At 39.0% G+C, this 18,881-nt stretch overlaps 1 protein-coding gene across 1 annotated transcript; it reads left to right on the plus strand.

The window, feature by feature from the left end:
- Nucleotides 1-376: 376 nt before the first annotated feature.
- Nucleotides 377-17,429, plus strand: pxdc1b (PX domain containing 1b). Its single transcript, XM_034705852.1, has 5 exons — nt 377-1,066; nt 12,826-12,917; nt 13,069-13,186; nt 13,269-13,380; nt 14,980-17,429. The coding sequence occupies exons 1-5, from the start codon at nt 811-813 to the stop codon at nt 15,101-15,103; spliced, it is 702 nt and encodes a 233-aa protein (XP_034561743.1). The 5' UTR covers nt 377-810; the 3' UTR covers nt 15,104-17,429.
- The last annotated feature ends 1,452 nt before the right edge of the window (nt 17,430-18,881 follow it).

Here is an 18,881-nt window from a genome sequence, read left to right on the forward strand (position 1 = left end):
TTTGCTCCTTTTTGGGGTTTCTCTGAGAGGAGACAAATAATACATCTTATTTCTGTGGCTATATGTTGGCTAAAATACTGGCACTTAGTGAAGCATGAGTTATGCGGGGTCAGAAATGCTGAATTTAAAGATTATTGGACTTCATGAGTTTGCATATTCCTTAAGATTTTCCTGAGATTATTTCCAAAAAAATCTTATTTCAAACTCAGTAGACGTGGCATTTAGAGCATAATAAGCAATTCCTCCTGATTTTAATAAGGAGGTGCACGGTTTCCCCTTTGCAGCCCTGTGCATTCTTTGCATAATAATACCCTGTTGTCAAGGAGGGAGGAAGGAAGGAGGGAGGAAGGAGAGGGGAGGAAACTGTGCTGAAAGAAGAGCAACTGCTGATCCAGACAGAGTGAAGTGAAATGTTGTGAATATTGGGAACTGAAAGAGGGAGCAGGTTACTTTTGGAGATTTAGATTGAGACCACCTTTGGACTTTTTTCTCCTTGTGTTGAAAAGGATGACGTGGAATTTAAACTGCTGTTGGATCAATAACACCAAATCAATTTCACAGGGGCGGTATCTGTGACTCTAAAGTCTATTTTTTTCTTCTCAAAGCATGCCACGTTTGAGATTACGCATGATGCGCTAAGGAGTTATCCACCTCCTCTTCCTCACTCACAGCTGCTGCTCAGAGAAGCCCCGACAGAGAACTTCACAAACTTTTCCTTGTTGTGTGGATCTATTTTGTCACATTAGAGTGTCTCGCCGCTGTCTGCCGCCCCAGCAGAGCAGGGCAGCATGCTGGACTGACGTCTGAGGAATGGCATCGTCTGTGTTTGAAGGCACGTCTCTGGTCAACATGTTTGTGCGGGACTGTTGGGTCAACGGGATCCGGAGACTCATCATCAGCCAGCGGGGAGAGGAAGAGGACTTTTACGAGATCAGGACGGAGTGGTCTGACAGGAACATTTTATACTTGCATCGGAGTTACTCGGATCTGGGGCGGCTCTTTAAAAGACTGGCGGAGTCCTTTCCTGAGGACAGAAGAGACCTCTCCAAGTCACCGCTGACAGAAGGTGGGTGTGTTGGGAAATAACGGGACAGTAGCATACCGTTATATGGCAGGAAGGAACGATACACCAGTGTCACAAACAACAGATCCATCACATTACTTGCATGTGGTAACGTTATGAACAGGGGCGTAGCTGCAAAATGTAGGGCCATAGAGGGGCAGGTAGGGCCCCCTTTAACTTTGTTTAAGAAGCAGGAAGTAGCTATACTTTCATTTAACCCTCCTCTTATAAGATATGATAAGATATTATTTTATTGATCCCCCAGGGGGGAAATTTAGTTTTTACAGCAACCCAGACATAAGTACAATCAAGAAGAAGTTTCAATAAGTAAAATAAAATACAATCAAATAAAATAAGATAAGTAAAAATAAAAATATATAGATAAAGCTAGAATACAATTTAGATATATACAATGTTACAATGGAATTTAGATTAAATAGAAGTAATTACAGGCTGTATTAAAAATGATTCAGTAGTGACAGGTTGACATGGTGAGATTATTGTTGGTAATGACAAAATAAGCAATAAATAAAAATAAATATAGGTATGTAATATGACCATGAGTTGTAGTTACAATAATAATGTAATATAACATAATGTAATATGGCAAAAATAATTTTAATACAGTATATTGTGCATTATAATGCCAGCAGCAGTCAAGAGAGTCAGTTCGGGATGAGATGATGGAGTGTGACAGACAATGCAGGGATGGCATGGATCTGTTCATGACCTCCGTTACTGTTCAACAGTCTGATGGCAGTTGGCACAATTATATTCGTTTCTCAGGGACAACAATAACGTTCCTGGGTCAACTTGAAAAAAGTGCCAGAACCCCAAAAAATAGCAATAAACATTTTTTAAATCTTATTATTAACTCCATTACTAACCATTTAAATTAATATTTAGTGCTATGGTGTTCTTTCATTCTCACTGATCATTGTTCAATGAAGATAACTCACTTGTTTTTTATGAAATTCATGTTACAACTTTTTTTAATGTACATTGAAAAGCCCTTAATATAAATACAATAGTTTTACATGACATAGATTTTTGTTTATTGTATTTTACATTTTGAGTTATTATATTTTTAAGTAGTGATGTTGATAAATTAACAAGAGAATCCTCTGCTGTCACATTCTGCCCAGATTTTGATGCTGTTTTTAGCTGGTTTGGAAGGCATATATTACCTAAGATTGAAGGAACCTCTTAATAAGCCTACCACTAGCCTTTCATCCACTGTGACATTAGAAATGCGAAATAATACTTTTAAAACATTTTAAAGTAATTTTGAACTTCAAAATGGGTCAATTTGACCTGCAAGGGGTTAACGGAATATTTAAAGTAAAACATTAGTAACATTTCTACATTAAAATGATTAGTTGTACTCTATCCTAATTCCCCAAAAGTTGGGATGCTGTGTAAAAGGTAGATCAAAACAGAATTTGAAGGTTTGTAAATCGATTAAACACGATATTAGTTTAAAAAATTAAGGTAAAGGGTCCAGATTTTGCCTAATAGTGAAGTTGCGCGCCCATATAGCGAGCTGCCTGGGTTCAATTCCCAAAATTAAATAATAAGGCAACATATACAGTAGTTTATAACGTTTAAAGAGTTGTTGTCAAAAGAAGACAGTCTTGAAACGTGTGGCTTGCATCAAATTTAAGATGAGCCCATATTTTCAAAGACAATAAAAATGTTCAGTTTCAACACTTCATTTATTCTCTTTGCGCCATTTTTGATAAAATATAGGCATTAAATGATTTGCAATCCATCAAATTATTTTTTTAATCAAAATTTTATACAGCACCCCAACTCTTATGCAATTGGCTGTTCTTACAATGTCCCAAATTTCCCACAATACTCGAACGCAGACATTTATCATCTTATCTGTGATATTTGTGCATTTGGTTTGTCAGTCTCTGAATTCATTAGTTATTGTCTCATGATGATGGTACATGCCTCAGAGGTGTACAACCAACTATTTGGGGCTTCTGGATAAGGAATATAGGATTTCCAGCCAAGACTTCCAATTTCTTGGATTGCTTTTATTTACAGGCATACTAGCAACTTGAGGTGCAAGAACTGAGTTTGTGTTGAGCCACAGCCTCAGAGGGCAGATTCTTAGCTGTACTTGCATGCAGGCATCTATTTACAGAGTTTGATTAATTACCATTTTAGGGCCCCAGGACTGCATTCCACCTCTTTTGTTCTGCACACAGACTTTCATCCAGCTCAAAGTCAAAGCTCACAGATACACAGGTCAATGATACTACTAAGATAAACTGAAATGAGGTCCTGCGCCTGCAAATTCTGCATTTTTTTTGCAGGATCTATAAAAAGAGATGATTCTTTTGGTAGCCTGAACAATATCAGATGATGTATATGAGAGTGAGAGTCGTGGTGTAATGTCAGGCAGCAACTCCCATGAGTCCATATTGCCTCATGACCTCGCAATCTGTTCTTCATGTTGTTCAAATGAGACCCACAGGAGCTGTACTTGCTGAAGTCTACTTTATTCATTTACTATTGTGGAAAAAAGTTTCTGTGGTTTGAGTGTTTATAGAACAAATATGTCTAACTGGCAACCCTCAAGGACTTAGAAAGTTTAGGCTCTGCATTTTTGGTTCCACCAGCCCAGAGAAATTTCACCATTGGTGGACTCTTCTGAGGAAATCGTTGTTATTGCCCATACAGGAAAACCCCTGCAAAGTGATATTCCTGTTTACAGTATGTCTAGGGTGGCACAGCAGCTGCTGGATTTTTGCTTTTGGGAAAAGTATTTTGGTGGATTATAGTCAGACCCTGCTTCCTAACCAGCTGTGTGAAAAGAGAGACATTGCTTAACATTCCATAAGGGCCGTAAGGTCAAGAAGACAGATGAAGTGAATGATGCATTATAAAGATAAACTAGTATTTCATCGATAAAGGAAGCAAAGTAAAAGAACATCAACATAATCAATAAGGGGTTAGGGCTAAACTAAACTGAACTGTTTCAAAGCCCAGACTTACATTCTTTGTGTGGACAGGTTAATATTTAACAAAGTCCACTTTCACATGTCACATCAGCAGACCTATCACATAACCTGTACACCACAAGTCTAACATGCCGAGAGCCTGTTTTCAAATGCTTTTTAATATTTAGGAGCTAAAAAGCGGTCTGTTTTTAATGCCTGCCTTCACCTCTTTGTGGCTTTTAAGTTGGACCCCTGTGGGAAAGTAGAAAAGTACCAGCAATGACTTTTGTGTGGGTATTTGGTCTCTGCATTTGAGACACCATAAATCTTTTGGGGGAGTGGAAATGTCTGTCATGTTCTGAGCAGTCATTAACTGCTAATTGGAAACCAGTAACCAATTCTGGAGTAGTTCAGCCAGAGGCAGTGGGAAAAGTATTCCAGATAGCTATTGCAGTTTTTGCAGACATAACATTAATATACACCAAACTTTGAGGTATCAGATCTTAGGGGTGTCCTAGTACCAGCCCCAAATGTTGTCACTTGGCATGCCACCATAGTTACAGAGTACAGAACGAAGTCCACTTTCTCACATATGACTCCAACACCAATCTGTGAGCCAGGCCCCGAGCCAAAGTGTTCTTTCCTTTTCTTGTCTTATCCTCTTTGAACAATGTCTACTTTGGTCCCTTTGTCCCTGCCAATGTCGGTACTGGAAATTCAGAGCTGAGGCCAGTAATAGGAGAAGTTTGCCTGCAAGGAATCACTATCCTCACTATATTGTACACGAAAATGTTTTTGTATGTGGAGGTAAAATTATGCTGCTTTAATGTTGCATCACATTATCACTTTATCCAGACACATTTACATGTTATTATGATGAATGTATGCATGTCCAGATTTGGTGATTTTTACCTTTTAGCCGCAGGGGGGACATTTTCATTTGTGTGCTGTAAAACAAAATCACATTTTGGAAATAAAATCTCTGCAATTACTTTTAAAATGTCCCAAAGAAGCCTGACAGACTCCTGGTTTCCTGTTGAGAAAATAATCACTGGATTGTACGCTAATCATTCCTGAGAAGGTGTTTCTGTGAAGTCCAGTGTCACCTGATGAAAGTAAAGGTCTTTCTCGTGGGCAGTCTTGGACCGTCCATAGCTCACACCTTTGGCCCTCAGGGTCTGGATCTTTGACACTGCAGTGTTGTGGCACTGCCAACAAGTCTGGCAGAGCTCACAGCTTGTTCAGTGTGTATGATCTCCCCACACAGTCTCCTTGGCACTTCCCTTTTGTCTCTACCCACTGAGCCTATAGGAATGTTTTGGAAACATCCCTTCAGTGGTGACTGGAAAGCTTCACTTCCTGCTCAGGCACTGAAATAGCTGACAAGCCTGTTGACAGCTCAGTGCTCTATGGCTGCCAGCACAGGGTGCAGTGCATTGTGGGAAGTACGATTCCAGACCTTGTGAGTCACTTTGCACTTCTTTTTTTACTGTTTACCCCCTTCATATTCTTTAAAAAGATTAAGGCTAATTGAGACTGATAACAGGAATGAAGTAGATGTTTATTGTGCTCTATTGACTCAAGGAAACCCAACAATTCAATGTTAGTAGGCAGCAGGACTAATGACATTCCCCTTTCCTAGATTCCTACCTTTGTTCAGTATTTCATTTGCATCCTTAATTGCCCTTCAAATTAAACATTCCCGGCTCTGGCCTTTCTCAGTCTACTCTGCTCCAGTTTCTGGCTCCGCTCATGTTTTCTTGTTTCTGTGCGGCACCCAGGCAACAAGGAAGGCGTGCAGAGCTTTCAGACTGATGTCATGATGAGACAGAGAGAAAGAGGGAGGCTGTGAGAGGAGTGGACTTGCCATATTTAGTCCCTCTGGATGGCCGAGGCCTCATAACACTTACCATACATGTGATCTCTGAGTGAACACAGACAGGAAGCTGTTGCTCACATTCCGCATGAACCAGAATCCGGAGAAGCGCTGACGCAGGCTGAGCTTAAAATCACTGTGAATGTTATTCTTAGATACTTATTAGTCATCAATTTAGTTGGTCATTGTTGCACTGTTGGATCATGTTCTTAGGGTGTGTTGAGAAAATTATAAAACAGATGCATTACACCACAGATGCAACTTTAAGCACTTTTATATTATGTCCAAAAAATGTGCAGTTCTGACTGGCTTCAAAATATGCTACCAGCACATCTGAAAGATCACATTTTAAAAAATGTTTGAAACAGCATGTTGTTGTTTAGTTCTTATGGAATTTTCTGTGCCTGAACAAATAGATGCTGGCAATAAAAGAGAAATGTGTCCTTTCACACCAGGGTTTTTGGTATGCATTACAAAAACTGTGATGAACTTGTCAATCGTTAGTGTATTACTACCCACAGGAGTTTCTAGTCAGTTCAACCTCTTTGCTGAGAAACCAGGCGGAACAGAAGCTAGGCTATCAACAGCTGCAGACAGGCTCAATTTTACTGTGTAATTGAGTCTAGTCTGACCAAATTATTAATGCCATATTTTGACGTTTTTAGTGCTTGTCCAAAGCCCCTTTGCTTTAGAATTATTTTTGAATGCAACAGATATGTGTTCCTCTGCCTGTAGCACATTGAAGGGACTTTCCTAAAATTACCTAAATTATCTGCTAAAATATAGCCTAGCTTTACGACCTAACTTCCTTATTGGTTTCTCGACAAAGGGGCTGAGTTAACCGGGGTCTCCTGTGGGTGATACACTTACTGACAAGTACCTCATACAACCCAACTTAAAAAAAACAAACAGACCCTTTATGTTGGAGTCATGCAAACTTTACTTTAGATCTGTGATATAGATTAAGAGACAGCTAATACCCTTCTTTGATATTGGTAAAATCGTGCTGATTTTGCAGTTTAAATGTGTTAATCTAATAATAATAATAATTAATAATAATAATAATTCATAGGATTTATATAGAGCTTTTCTTAATACTCAAAGTTGCTTTACATAGATTAAAAGTAAGAAATAAAACAGGTAAATAAAACAAAACAGGGACAGAGGTGGGGCAGGGTTTGAGGTCATGTGTTGTGTTGTATGCTTTTTTGAACAAGTAGGTCTTGAGGTGGTTTTTGAATGATTGAAGTGAGTCAGAGTTGCAGATGTGTGGAGGCAGAGAGTTCCAGAGAGTTTGGGCAGTGATGGCAAAGACTCTGTCCCCCAAGGTGCGGTGCTTGGACTTGGTGATAGGGGACAGGAGATTGGCATCCGATGATCTGAGGCTGCGAGATGGGGAGTGATGTTTGAGGAGGTCGGTCAGGTATGAGGGGGCGAGGTTATTGAGGGCTTTGTAGGTGATGAGCAGGATCTTGAAGTGGATTCGGTGTTGTATGGGGAGCCAGTGGAGGTGCTGAAGGATAGATGTGATGTGGGCTCTGGAGCGGGAGTGGGTGAGTAACTGGGCAGCGGATTTTCTGGACATATTGAAGTTTTTTGAGGTTGGTGGAGGGGATGCCGTAAAGAATGCTGTTATGAAGGCATGGATGAGGGTTTCTGCAGCAGAGGATGAGAAAATCTAGAAAAATGTTTATTTATTATTATATTTTGGGGCAGTTTCGCCTTTACTAGAGGGGACAGTTGAAGTAGGGGGTAGATAGAGAGAGTGAAAACATGCAGTAAAGGGTCGTGGCTGGGAGTAGAACCTGTGACTGCTGAAGAATCACAGCCTCTGTGCATGGGGTCGCATTTAAACTGCGAGGCCAACCAGCGCAAAAGTAATTCAAATAGATGATATCTAAATTATTTGGGATCTAGATTTTTGATCAATGGGTACTGATGTTAGAGACATAACCACAGAAAGAATTCAAACTTGTGCACGCCATGAGCAAGAAACGTGTAAACAAACACAATATGGACGTGATATCTTGTTGACTGAAGCCTCCAGATATAACACACTGATGAAACAGTGGAGAGTTAGCAGTTAGATGATAGATAGTTAGACTGCTGACATGTGCTTATCAGATCCATGCAGAGGACAGCTGTGAAATAACTGCTGCTTACAACATCTGATGACTGTTTAGATACTGTGGTGGAAGATGACTCGTGTCCAGTAGAGTTCCTCTTATGCATCTACTTCTAACTTGTTGTTTCAGCTTATAGATGAGGTGGCTTGTCCACACAACATGTAGTCATACATGTCGTGGACAGGAACTTTATTGTGCAATTACAGAAAATTATGAGGCCAGCATACATGCTAAAATGTCATGTATTTGTGTAATTACTGTTATTGTTACATTTTACTAACTTGTAGTGCTATAGGTAGATGAATACTCTGCAAAGCTGCTGATCCCAAAAAGTGAATATGCTCAAAAATACAGGGGGCTGAATTTGAAATCTTAAATCGTGGACAATGAAGGACATTGTCTACTCAAAACTCAAGAATCTGTAGCCAGGAAGCCAATGCAGGAAGTAATCTCTTCACAGGAAATTGGAGCAAATGCACTCAGGGACTTTGGTGGGTAGCAAACATAGCTGCACTTTGTGTCAATGTCTTTGAAGACGTTTTCTACAGGACCACCCTGTAATTTCAACAAACACAGCTAACCTGAGATTTTTTTTTACAGATGAAACCTGTTTTGTTTTCTCGTCTTTGCAATGTGCCTGTGTGGTATTTTTAGGGTTTTCCCATGAGCCTCAGTGTGGAGAGAGAAGAACAGACGGAGGGGTGACTCTGGCAAGTAAGAGGTGCTCTGCAATTTCACCGTCAGGATTGATGGCATTTCGTCCCGCCCACCTGCCTGCTTGGACAAAGTCAGCAGTACAGCCCTGAGTTTTGTGCTCTTAAACACTTTCATTGATTCGGATGACCTACATTAACTTTGCTAAACCCCCACTCCTCTTTAATTGAGTGTTTTAGCTTCATTATGCAGAAGAAGAAATGAAAGAGGAAGTCTACAGAGGACTCTGATGACACAGTGCAACATGCCACTTTGTTCTAACTATAGGGATAAAGACAGAGTGAAGATACATATCACATTCTTATACTAACGTTTGTTTGTATGAAAATGCAGCATGAGGGCATGTATGTTTTGAATCCACGCTCTCTAATTGGAAGAGCAGGCATCGTCAAATTACGACGACACACTGCGGTTACCACAATTAAATATTGCACAACTGAAACCAAGCTGTTGCAAAAATAACCACTCAGACTTCTGTTTCTTATATTTAACCATTTCACTGTAACCTGGTATTGTACACAGCCTGATACTGTTTTTTAAAGTAAACCCACTTAACTCTGGTTCTCCTGCACTTAGATTGTATTTATAAATTCAAATAAGGCCAATGTGAAGTAGAAGCTCTTTATGACATAGGAATCAATGACCTCTCAGGCTGACTTTAAATATTGATTAAAAAGACATAATCAGCTGATGGGCAGAGGATGAGCTCATCTGGACTCTACACTGTTTCTGCAAACAGTCAGTTTTAATGTGGAGAACCAGCCTTTTAAGGGAATGAGATGAGTTCTGATGATTGTCAGCAGTCCCAAAGAAACCCTCAGATAACGTATGATGAAAAACTCCTCCTCATCTAACCCTGTTTCTATGTCAACCGTTGGTGTGTATACCGAGAGCATGCACCTTATAGCTGATATGAACTTGTCTTTAATTTGATTTATGACATTAGAGCCCTGAAAGCGGCAGGACATAGACTTTACTAATATGTTAACAAGGATATTGAATAACAGGACTGGATGTGGTTTGAAGTGTTTATCATCCAGGCTTTGTTTCAGTTTAAAATGCTAGACAGTGAGACCTGTAGTTTGTTAAGTTGTTGTTTCTTTAGATGTACTGATTCAACTTTCTGGTTATATTATAAGTTATTCCTTCCATACACAAAATATTGGAATCTGTAGACAAGTGCCTGGATTTCACATACAAAAGTGTTATTGTTTTCATTTGCAGTTCAAGGAGCATTGCAGTCAAATATTGGCAGGCTTTGTTTTATGCAGGAGAAACAGTCTGTATGGAGAGCAAAAGCAGGTTGAACACAGTTCACTGTAATGACATCCCGGCTTCCATGAGCGGTAATTTGTCAACAATAGATTTAACCTCATAAAAATGGTTTCTGCAAGTCCAGCTCTCCATAGCTTCTAGATAAAAACTTGCAAATTTGGGTAATGGTTTTTCCTATTGGATAGGGTGTGCTCCTCATTTCCAGTGACACATAAGCTTTCCTGTCAGCGAAGCCAGAATGGCCAAAAAACATGAAAGAAAAAATTCAACTCGAGCGACAAACTGCTTGATGATGTGCCACAAAAGCAGCTCAGTTAAGAAGGCATATTTCTGACTTGTTAATTGCAAGTAAATCACAAAAAAGGGGTTAATACCACTCAAGTCAGCCAGAGTGAAGTCTTTTTGTAACTTACTATTTACAGTGAAACTGAGACTTATCAGAAACAAAATGAATGGGACGCTTCTTCAAGGGATGTAATGTTGCAAACAACAAATGACAGAAGTATATCTACAAGTCACCACATTTACTGCTTAACAGCTCTCCCTCAGTTATTTTAACTGTGCTAAAAATGTAACAAAACTCTCTTAAAGCTGCTGTTGGTCGTCGAATGTCAACACTACCCCTTCCCTCTCTGCTGTCATAACCTCGCCCACAAAAGATATTTGTGCACATTCTATGAGGAAGTAGAGCCTTCCCAGCCAATCAGGGGGACGTAGTGGGGCTGCCTCTTAACCAATCAGGACAGAGGGTTGGGGAGTAGCTCTGATTGGTCCATGATAACGCAAATGAGGGGAATAATAACATTGCTTGATACAAAGGAATTGGAAAAAACAGAGATTTCGCCATAATCTCAAATTACTTCACTTACAGATGAGTACCGATTGGTATTATGACCTTTTCTCCAAACCCAGCAGAAAAAAAGTACAGTTTTTTACACCATTCCTACCAACAGCAGCTTTAAGTGAAGAATATCTTAATAGTTATTTGCCCTTAAATTTCAGGTCACATCTATTATGTTGGGATAAAACAAAAAAAAGGTTTCTGTACAAGCCTTTAAAATGTATGATTTGTGAAGCAGATCATGAAGAAACCTTATTTGTTACACTAAAGAAACCTGATCTTGAGTCAGTATGAGGTTAAGACTGGGTGGGAGGCTCACTCGGTTCCTCGTACTGACTTTACAGCTCATCACTCCTCATGCCCCCTGGGGTGTGATGTCATCACTGCTGCTATTACAAATGGATGAGCCTGTGACTGTGCACCGTGTTGCTTTAGGCTCTCTGACTCAGTACTTCCATGTAACTGTAACCGCTGTGTGACCACTTACAGCAGACATAGGCCTGTCAGTGTGGCTGCCTGTCTGCATCATTATTCTCCTCACCACATCCCTTTGTCAGCATGACCGTAAATGAAGCTCTGCCCACTGCTTGCTCTCCTGGGCGGTAACCTAGGATCGCTGAAAGTGCTGATTTCACACTCTCAACACCTCCTCAGTTACAGATAGCTTTATGCTGGATTACAATGTTATCACAGACAGAGCAACCCTCCCTACCACTATTATTACTCTCCTCTATTATTAAAGTAACACTTTAGATAATGATAAGTAGTTCAGGGACAAATATCAGTGGGTGTTGATATTCTAAAGGTTACGGTATTAAACACTACCTTTTACATGCATTGTTTGCAACCTTCTGTTCCAATCAGGGATAAATTCAGACCTGCTTTGTATTTTATCCCCTGACCTCTGGACTGATAACATATGTGAAGGTTAAACTAGCTGCATTGTTTTATCACAACCACAGGAACAGCCCACACTATTTAATCATGGGCCACTTCTTTTATCTGGTTTCTGCATTCACTGCTGAATGTTTGATTTTACTAACTTATTTTTTTACATTATCTTTGCTGCATTTGTGATATTTCTGTAGTGGATTTTACCAGAGATGTGCATGTTGAGTCGACTATACAATTAAATGTTGTGGTGCTGACCATCACTAGTGGGTTAAACAAATTATTTTGCCAGAATGGTTGGATATCCCTATTGTAGTTATAAATTGTTGGGGTTATTTTACTATCTGCCTCTTGGAGCCCATTTTAGTCTACTAGATATGCTCAAAAGTCATGAAAAATTGGCCCACAGGAGAAATTTTATGAAAATTGGGGTGTGCCAAATTTGCGCAGCCCCTATGATTTTACAAATACAACCCCTCAGGTCAGTTTCACCTAGAAAGATGATTTTTTGCTACACAAATTTGACTTCACAAGCCTTGAAATAAATCTCTTACTGTGCGATTAATTGTTGACAGGAAGTAATAAAAATCATCTGTTTTGGAGGCATTTCCAGCGACCTTAAGATATTCTCTCCACCTAGGAGGTACACTGCCTTTGAACCTTTAATCTTGCTGTGATGGAGTAGTTTTAACCATTGTGGCAACCAACTACCTGGCATTTTTCACTTACTTAATTCTTTTGGACCATCAAATACATTCTTGGAAAATCATGGACCATATTCCATTAGGAAGATATTTTGATAGGTTTAGCTGTTCAGATTAAGAAATTACATAAAATATTTAAAAAGCACATGCAGTTACTTGCATCACTCTGATATGTTACAACCAATCAGGTTATTGGCATCAAAATGAAAGAATTCATCGTAGAATCATTGTAAAACTGTTGGACTGAATTACATCAGTGTTCAGGTTTATCTGTGATCTGTTTACTTCGTGTTTTTGAAACCAATTTTGTTGTCATCACACAAGAGCGGATAATATCACATTATGTGTTCATACCTATACATTTCTATATGTTTGTTTCAGGTCTGGTAAAAATCAAAGAGGCGAACGACATTGAGGAGAAATTGAACGAGGTGGAGAGACTGCTGAAGAATGCGATCAACATGCCGTGCAAGGTTATTACAAAGACTTTCACATCAGTACTGTCGTGGCATGTTTTTTCAGTATTTGATGATTAATCAATGTCTACTGTTACAGGGTATAAGTATGTAAAGCATTTGGAAATTTACAGATGTTGACTGGAATACTAATAATCTGTCTCCACAGTATTCAAGGTCAGAGGTCATGTTGACTTTCTTCGAACGATCCCCACTGGACCAGGTGCTGAGGAACGACAAAGTCCACAGGATCCAGCCGTGCTTTCAGAGTCCAATCAAGATATCAGGTACACATCTGGCACTCACTGTTGACATCCCTCGTGTCATGACTTAACAGTTGATCCAATATTACGCTCTGTAACTTTTTAGAAATCATGCGGTCCAATGGATTCTGTCTGGCCAACACGGAAACAATCGTATTTGATCACAACCTTCCTGAAGAAAAAGAGAGGCCATCATCAACAGACTCTGTGGAACATACGTGAGTAGCTAGACCAGTCCTTATTCATTTTACTGTTTTTTTTTAAGAAACCTCTTTAAGATTTGTTCTAGAAACTGCAAACACAAATTACCCTGTTTTCTACATATTTAGCCTTGTACAATGAGTAAATGTGGAAATACTTGAATTATAACTGGCTCCAAGACCCTACACCCCGACAGGAAGTTTGTCTGTGCACCTCTTCCTTCCTTGAGGGTGTGTGTAGGAAGCAAAAGGGGAACACATTCTTCTTCAGACTACACACAAAACAAGGCTTTACATAACTATTCAAATATTTAAAATCTTTCCATCTGCGCTTGTACTCAATCAACCAATTCAATCAGTCATGTTTTGTTTATATCACCAAATCATAACAAAAGTTATCTCACAACACTTTTCAAAAAGAGCTTTTCTAGACCTTACTCTTTGTTATATTATTTACAGAGATCCAGCACAGGCTCACCATGACCCTGCCTTTGGCAATAATGTATCAAAAAAGGCAATTCAACCTTTTAACAGACAGCAATCCTGAGCAGAACCAGACTCATGGTGATCAGTCATCAACCTGGATTGGATGGGTGGTTAAAATGGGATAGAGGGGTGCAGAATAAGTTAGCTGGAGAACAACATATGATATAGATGATGGCTACAAAGCCAGAACAAATATGTAACATTAGCAAGAATGGTGATTGTGATGATTATAGACCTATAGGGATAATTGTAACAGGTGAAGTCGAGAGGTAGCAGTTGGAGCCAAACTAGTGCATTACAGCAGGCGGCCTACAGAAACAATATACAGGAACCTATGAGACAAGGGAGCACAAAAATTCCCAAGACGATCTATCGTTAGTGACTTTAATGGGGCTTGCAGATTTAGAACGAGTGACATGCATTAATATGACATGGATAAATACAGACAGAGAGAGAGCTCTATGTGTTGGGTCTTCCAGCAGTGTAAGCCTATAGCAGCATAACTAGGACCTGGCCCAAGCCTCAGCCTGCCCCATCAATAGGCTTCATAAAAATAAATACAATTTAAGGCCAACTCTTAAGAGAGAGAGTCTGCCTCCTGGGCCCTGACTGGTAAATGCTTCCACCAGAGAGGGGGCCTGATGTGTCAAGTCCTTTGACAGCCTTAGCCTATAGAACCATAACTAGGAATTGGTCCGAGCCCGAGCTTGCCCAACTAGCTTTATCAAAAAGAAGAGTTTTAAGCCCACTCTTAAAAGTAAAGAGGGTGTCTAGGACCCTGACTGGTAAATGATTCCAAAAGAGAGGAGCCTTGTAATTGATGGCTCTACTGCCCATACTACTTTTGGAGACTTTGGTTACCACAAACAGGCCTGTGAGCTCAGACAGTCTAATGTTGTAGAGGGGTAATAGGGCATTAAAATCTATTTTTGATACAATGGTGCCTGACAATTAAGAGCTTTGTAGGCAAGAAGGAGGTTTTGAATACTATCCTAGATTCACTAGTCCTTCTGAGCTGACATAGACCATTAACAGAGCCTTAATCAAACTTAACACACGTTTGATTCTTATGTTAGTAATAATCAGGTTTGTATTGTCCTTTGAGTAATGTGTGTTTTGTTTTATTCCCAGGTATGATGATGGATCAGAGTTTTTGTCAATGGAAGCAGACTTGTGTGATGAGGACACAGAGGCATATGTCACCAACCTTTCCTACTACCATCTGGTCCCATTTGAAACGGACATCCTGGAATGAGGAAGTGATACCTGTTGACAGACACATGAGGCCAATGTACTCTTAACTGGAACCCAGCTATGCAATGCTGCCAACGCATAGCTGCTCCAAGGAAATGCTGCTGCTGCTCATTGTCTGCCACTTCAAGCAACATCACCAGTGTGCCTCGTTCCAAGTCTTACTTAAGTGTGTCATGAAAAGACATAACAAGACTGCCTTTAGGCAAAAAATGTAGGTCCTGAAATCCTGCAAACAGATGGAACCTTTTTAAAAACTCTGCAACCACAGTGAAGAGGGGAACATGCCTAGCTATAAAGAAGACATTTACAGTGTTGGAATGTTCATTGTTACTTAAAAGCTTTCTTTTTCTATGACATGTTTTTATGATTTGCAATCCATTTGCAAAGCATATTGTCATTTCAACTGTGCCTTGGTAAAGGTTTATCATCAGTGTTTTATTCCTATGGGAAAACAGGAAATTGTCTAGAAGGGTTGGTTTGTTTGTTTTTTGTTCATGGTGCATTTCCACCAGCATTTCAACACTTTTTTTCCAAGAGAAAGCCAGGAGAATAATTCTGGTTTCATTGCTGTGGTAATAGAGTTGGTTCTTTTGTTTGAGAGTACTTCAAGACCAAATTGAAGATAGACTCAAGCTTCAAAATACCAAGTTAAGCTAAAAAACAAGGTATAAGAATAATGTATAGGCTCCATTTTGGTCCAAAGTCCTCCAGATTAAGCTCAAACCAAGACATTTTCTTAAAACATGTTTATGATGCATTGTAATGCATCTGTTTTACTTGATTCTTGGAGTACTTTCAAATTAAAGGATATAACAAAAAGTTAGTGTAATCATCACTTTGTTGTGACACACTCTTTTCAAATTGAGATCCAATGCTGCCTTTTTGTGTATTTTTTTCAAAGTAGAATGTAATACGTGTAAGTCGTATAGTTTGTACAGTATTTTTGCTTATTCTGGGTTCCTAAACCATCAACCTAACTTAACAGAGCATCAGTTTTGCCTTTATTCTGGGTATAACTGAACCGTCTCACTGCTCTTGTTGCCATGAGATACAGTGATAAAACGGGGCAAAGAAAGCTTTGTTTTATGGGTCAGTCCAGGTCACATCTGAGCCGTCCTGTAAGATGACGTGTGTGGGTTCACTGAGACAGCTGACTGTGGGAGTCTGCAGCTTGGTCTGCAAAACAAGTCCTCTCTTTATGAAAAGAAAGACAAACGATGGTGCTGTAGTAAAACTTTCTATAGGAGAAGAGTGTGAAACGGGCAAACAGTTGATTAAAATTCATGCCCTTTGTGTGTTTTATGGGCCCTCCCACTATGCTTCCACTTCTTTTAGTGCCTTTCATGGAACTGTGGACCACAGCGGAGCATTAAATGTGTTTTGAATGCAAGTGAAGGCTGAAAAACATATATTTGTGCTGGGCTGGATGTGAGGAGGTCTATCTGTATTCTTTGTTTTGACAGTTTGTTTATGCAGAAGTCAATGTTGCATTACATTGTGAGCTAACGGCGTGTGTCCAGTGTGTTTTTGCCCCCTTCAGATACAAAGCCATTCAACCCTCACAAACTTGGCACACGAGACTACAGCAGGATGCTCCTCCACATGAGTCTGTTTAGTAACACAGTCATGATCACCATTCACCGCATGAGAAAGTGCAGCTCTTTCTCAGGGTGCAAAACTTTTTCTTTGTTTACTTTCTGTTTCTTGTAGAATTAGATGAGTGATAAGTTATCTTTTGGATTTAAAATTTAAGTAGTAAAAGAGTTAACAGCACACATATTAGTTATGATATGATTAACTGAAAAGAAACTGAATTAAGTTGTTAAAATTTCTGCTTGAGTTCATATTTAAATATCAAATGTGGAATTCATAGTCTACCTAAAAATCCTTTCCCGGCTGGGTTTATTCATCGGCCATGACAAAGCAGATTGAGTGTGGGACGGACACAATGCTTGTACTTCAAATAAAGTGATATTTGACAACATATGATTGAACCTTTGTACCAGCCAGATGTGTGAGATTCAGGGGAGGGGAGTGTAGAGGATGTGAAAATAATTTAACATAAAATATTATATTTATTTTGTTAACTTCATTAGAACTTTATTGAGCTAACCATTATATGCCTTGTGATTTAATTTTATGCTATCATGATTGATCTTAGATTTTTTTTTTGGATGTTATTGTGTCAAAAGGATTGAATGGAGATAAATGTTAAAATTGATGTTGTTGTGGTGACATTTTTATAACTCCTGAACCACTCATACAGCATTAGATACACATTATCAGTATCAGAGCTTCTCAAATAAATATTTTCAAGAAAAAAATTATAATGTGATGTTTTTTTGTGTTGAAAATCATAATGAAAATGTGGTGATAGCTAATAATAGAGGCTATCAGGAGAAATATTTTAACAAAGGTAATTCTTGTACGGTATTTGCTAAAAATCGCTTTTGTGACACCTTTATTTTTCCCACCATGGAAAGGTTTAGAAGTTAGGACTTTTACTTTTAGTGGAGCATTTTCAGCAGTTATACTCTGTTGAAGGATCTCAACTCCATCCATCCATTATCTTGACCGCTTATCCTGTTAGGGGGCACGGGTGGCTGGAGCCAATTCCAACTGGCTTTGGGCAGAAGGCAGGGTACGCCCTGGACAGGTCGCCAACCTATCACGGATCTCAACTCAACTCAACTCAACTCAACTCAACTCAACTCAACTTTGTATTCATAAAGCACCTTTCATACATTCAAGCATGCAGCCCAAAGTGCTTCACAAAAGCAGTGGCGGTTCTATACCAATTTTACTGGGGGGGCCAGGCTGGGGCCAAGGGTGTTGTCAGAGGGACACATTCAACCCTGACAAAAGAGACTGAGAAGGGGCTCTGACTGGCTGAGAACAAACTGGCAAAACATCAGTGCATTCCTATATACTAGACATATATACTACTGTGTACTATATCAAAATGCAGACTGACAGCAGCTGTTTGGCTGTTTACACTCAACATGAGTCCTTTAGTGCTCTAAGGGACTGGAACCAAGTGCCACACGCATCTGTTCCACCTGTAACATCGGCGCGATACCAAAGCTTTTAGGTGGGTCCAGGTTCAGTTTTACAGGGGCACTGGCCCCTGTTGGCCCCTCCCCAGAACCGCCACTGCACAAAAGCACAGAGAGACTGAAAACAACAGTAATAGGTAAAAGCGTAAGGGAAAGTGATAAAAAAAAATTCTAAAAAATAAAACCATGAAGATCAAATCAACACAATAAAATCAGAAAAGTATCAGGAAAATAAAATAAAATCATTACAATAAAATCTATAAATAAAAATCAGATGAATACCAGAAAAATAAATATCTGATTTTGTTTTCAGCCAGTGATAATGAGTTCTTTACCAGAATCAGAATAAGAATCAGAATCAGCTTTATGGGCCAGGTATGCTTGAACACACAAGGAATTTGACTTGGTAAGCTGTGCTCTCTTTGTACAAGAATAAAAATAAAAATAAAAATACAAATAAAAATATAATAATAATAATAATTATGATAATAATAATGATAATAATAATAACAACAACAATAATAATAATAATATCAGCTACAAATACAAAAGAACAACAAATAGGAATGACTAATATGTACAGACTAAAATAATATGATAATAGTGCAGTGATGAGTAGCAGAGGTACTTTTTGTATTGAAAAAATAGTAATTAAATAATAAAATACAAAATAATAAATAATAAATAATAAAATTAAAAAATTAAAAAAAAAAAAAAAAAAAA

Source organism: Notolabrus celidotus, chromosome 17, assembly GCF_009762535.1.
Source record: "Notolabrus celidotus isolate fNotCel1 chromosome 17, fNotCel1.pri, whole genome shotgun sequence".
In the NCBI taxonomy this organism is placed as follows: domain Eukaryota; kingdom Metazoa; phylum Chordata; class Actinopteri; order Labriformes; family Labridae; genus Notolabrus; species Notolabrus celidotus.

What these genes read in the sequence shown, in the direction of transcription:
- pxdc1b (XM_034705852.1), top strand. Translation starts at nt 811, where the DNA reads ATGGCATCGTCTGTGTTTGAAGGCACGTCTCTGGTCAACATGTTTGTG. An exon ending in CAAGTCACCGCTGACAGAAG is followed by an intron (nt 1,067 to 12,825) that starts GTGGGTGTGTTG and finishes TGTTTGTTTCAG; the next exon opens with GTCTGGTAAAAATCAAAGAG. An exon ending in CGATCAACATGCCGTGCAAG is followed by an intron (nt 12,918 to 13,068) that starts GTTATTACAAAG and finishes CTGTCTCCACAG; the next exon opens with TATTCAAGGTCAGAGGTCAT.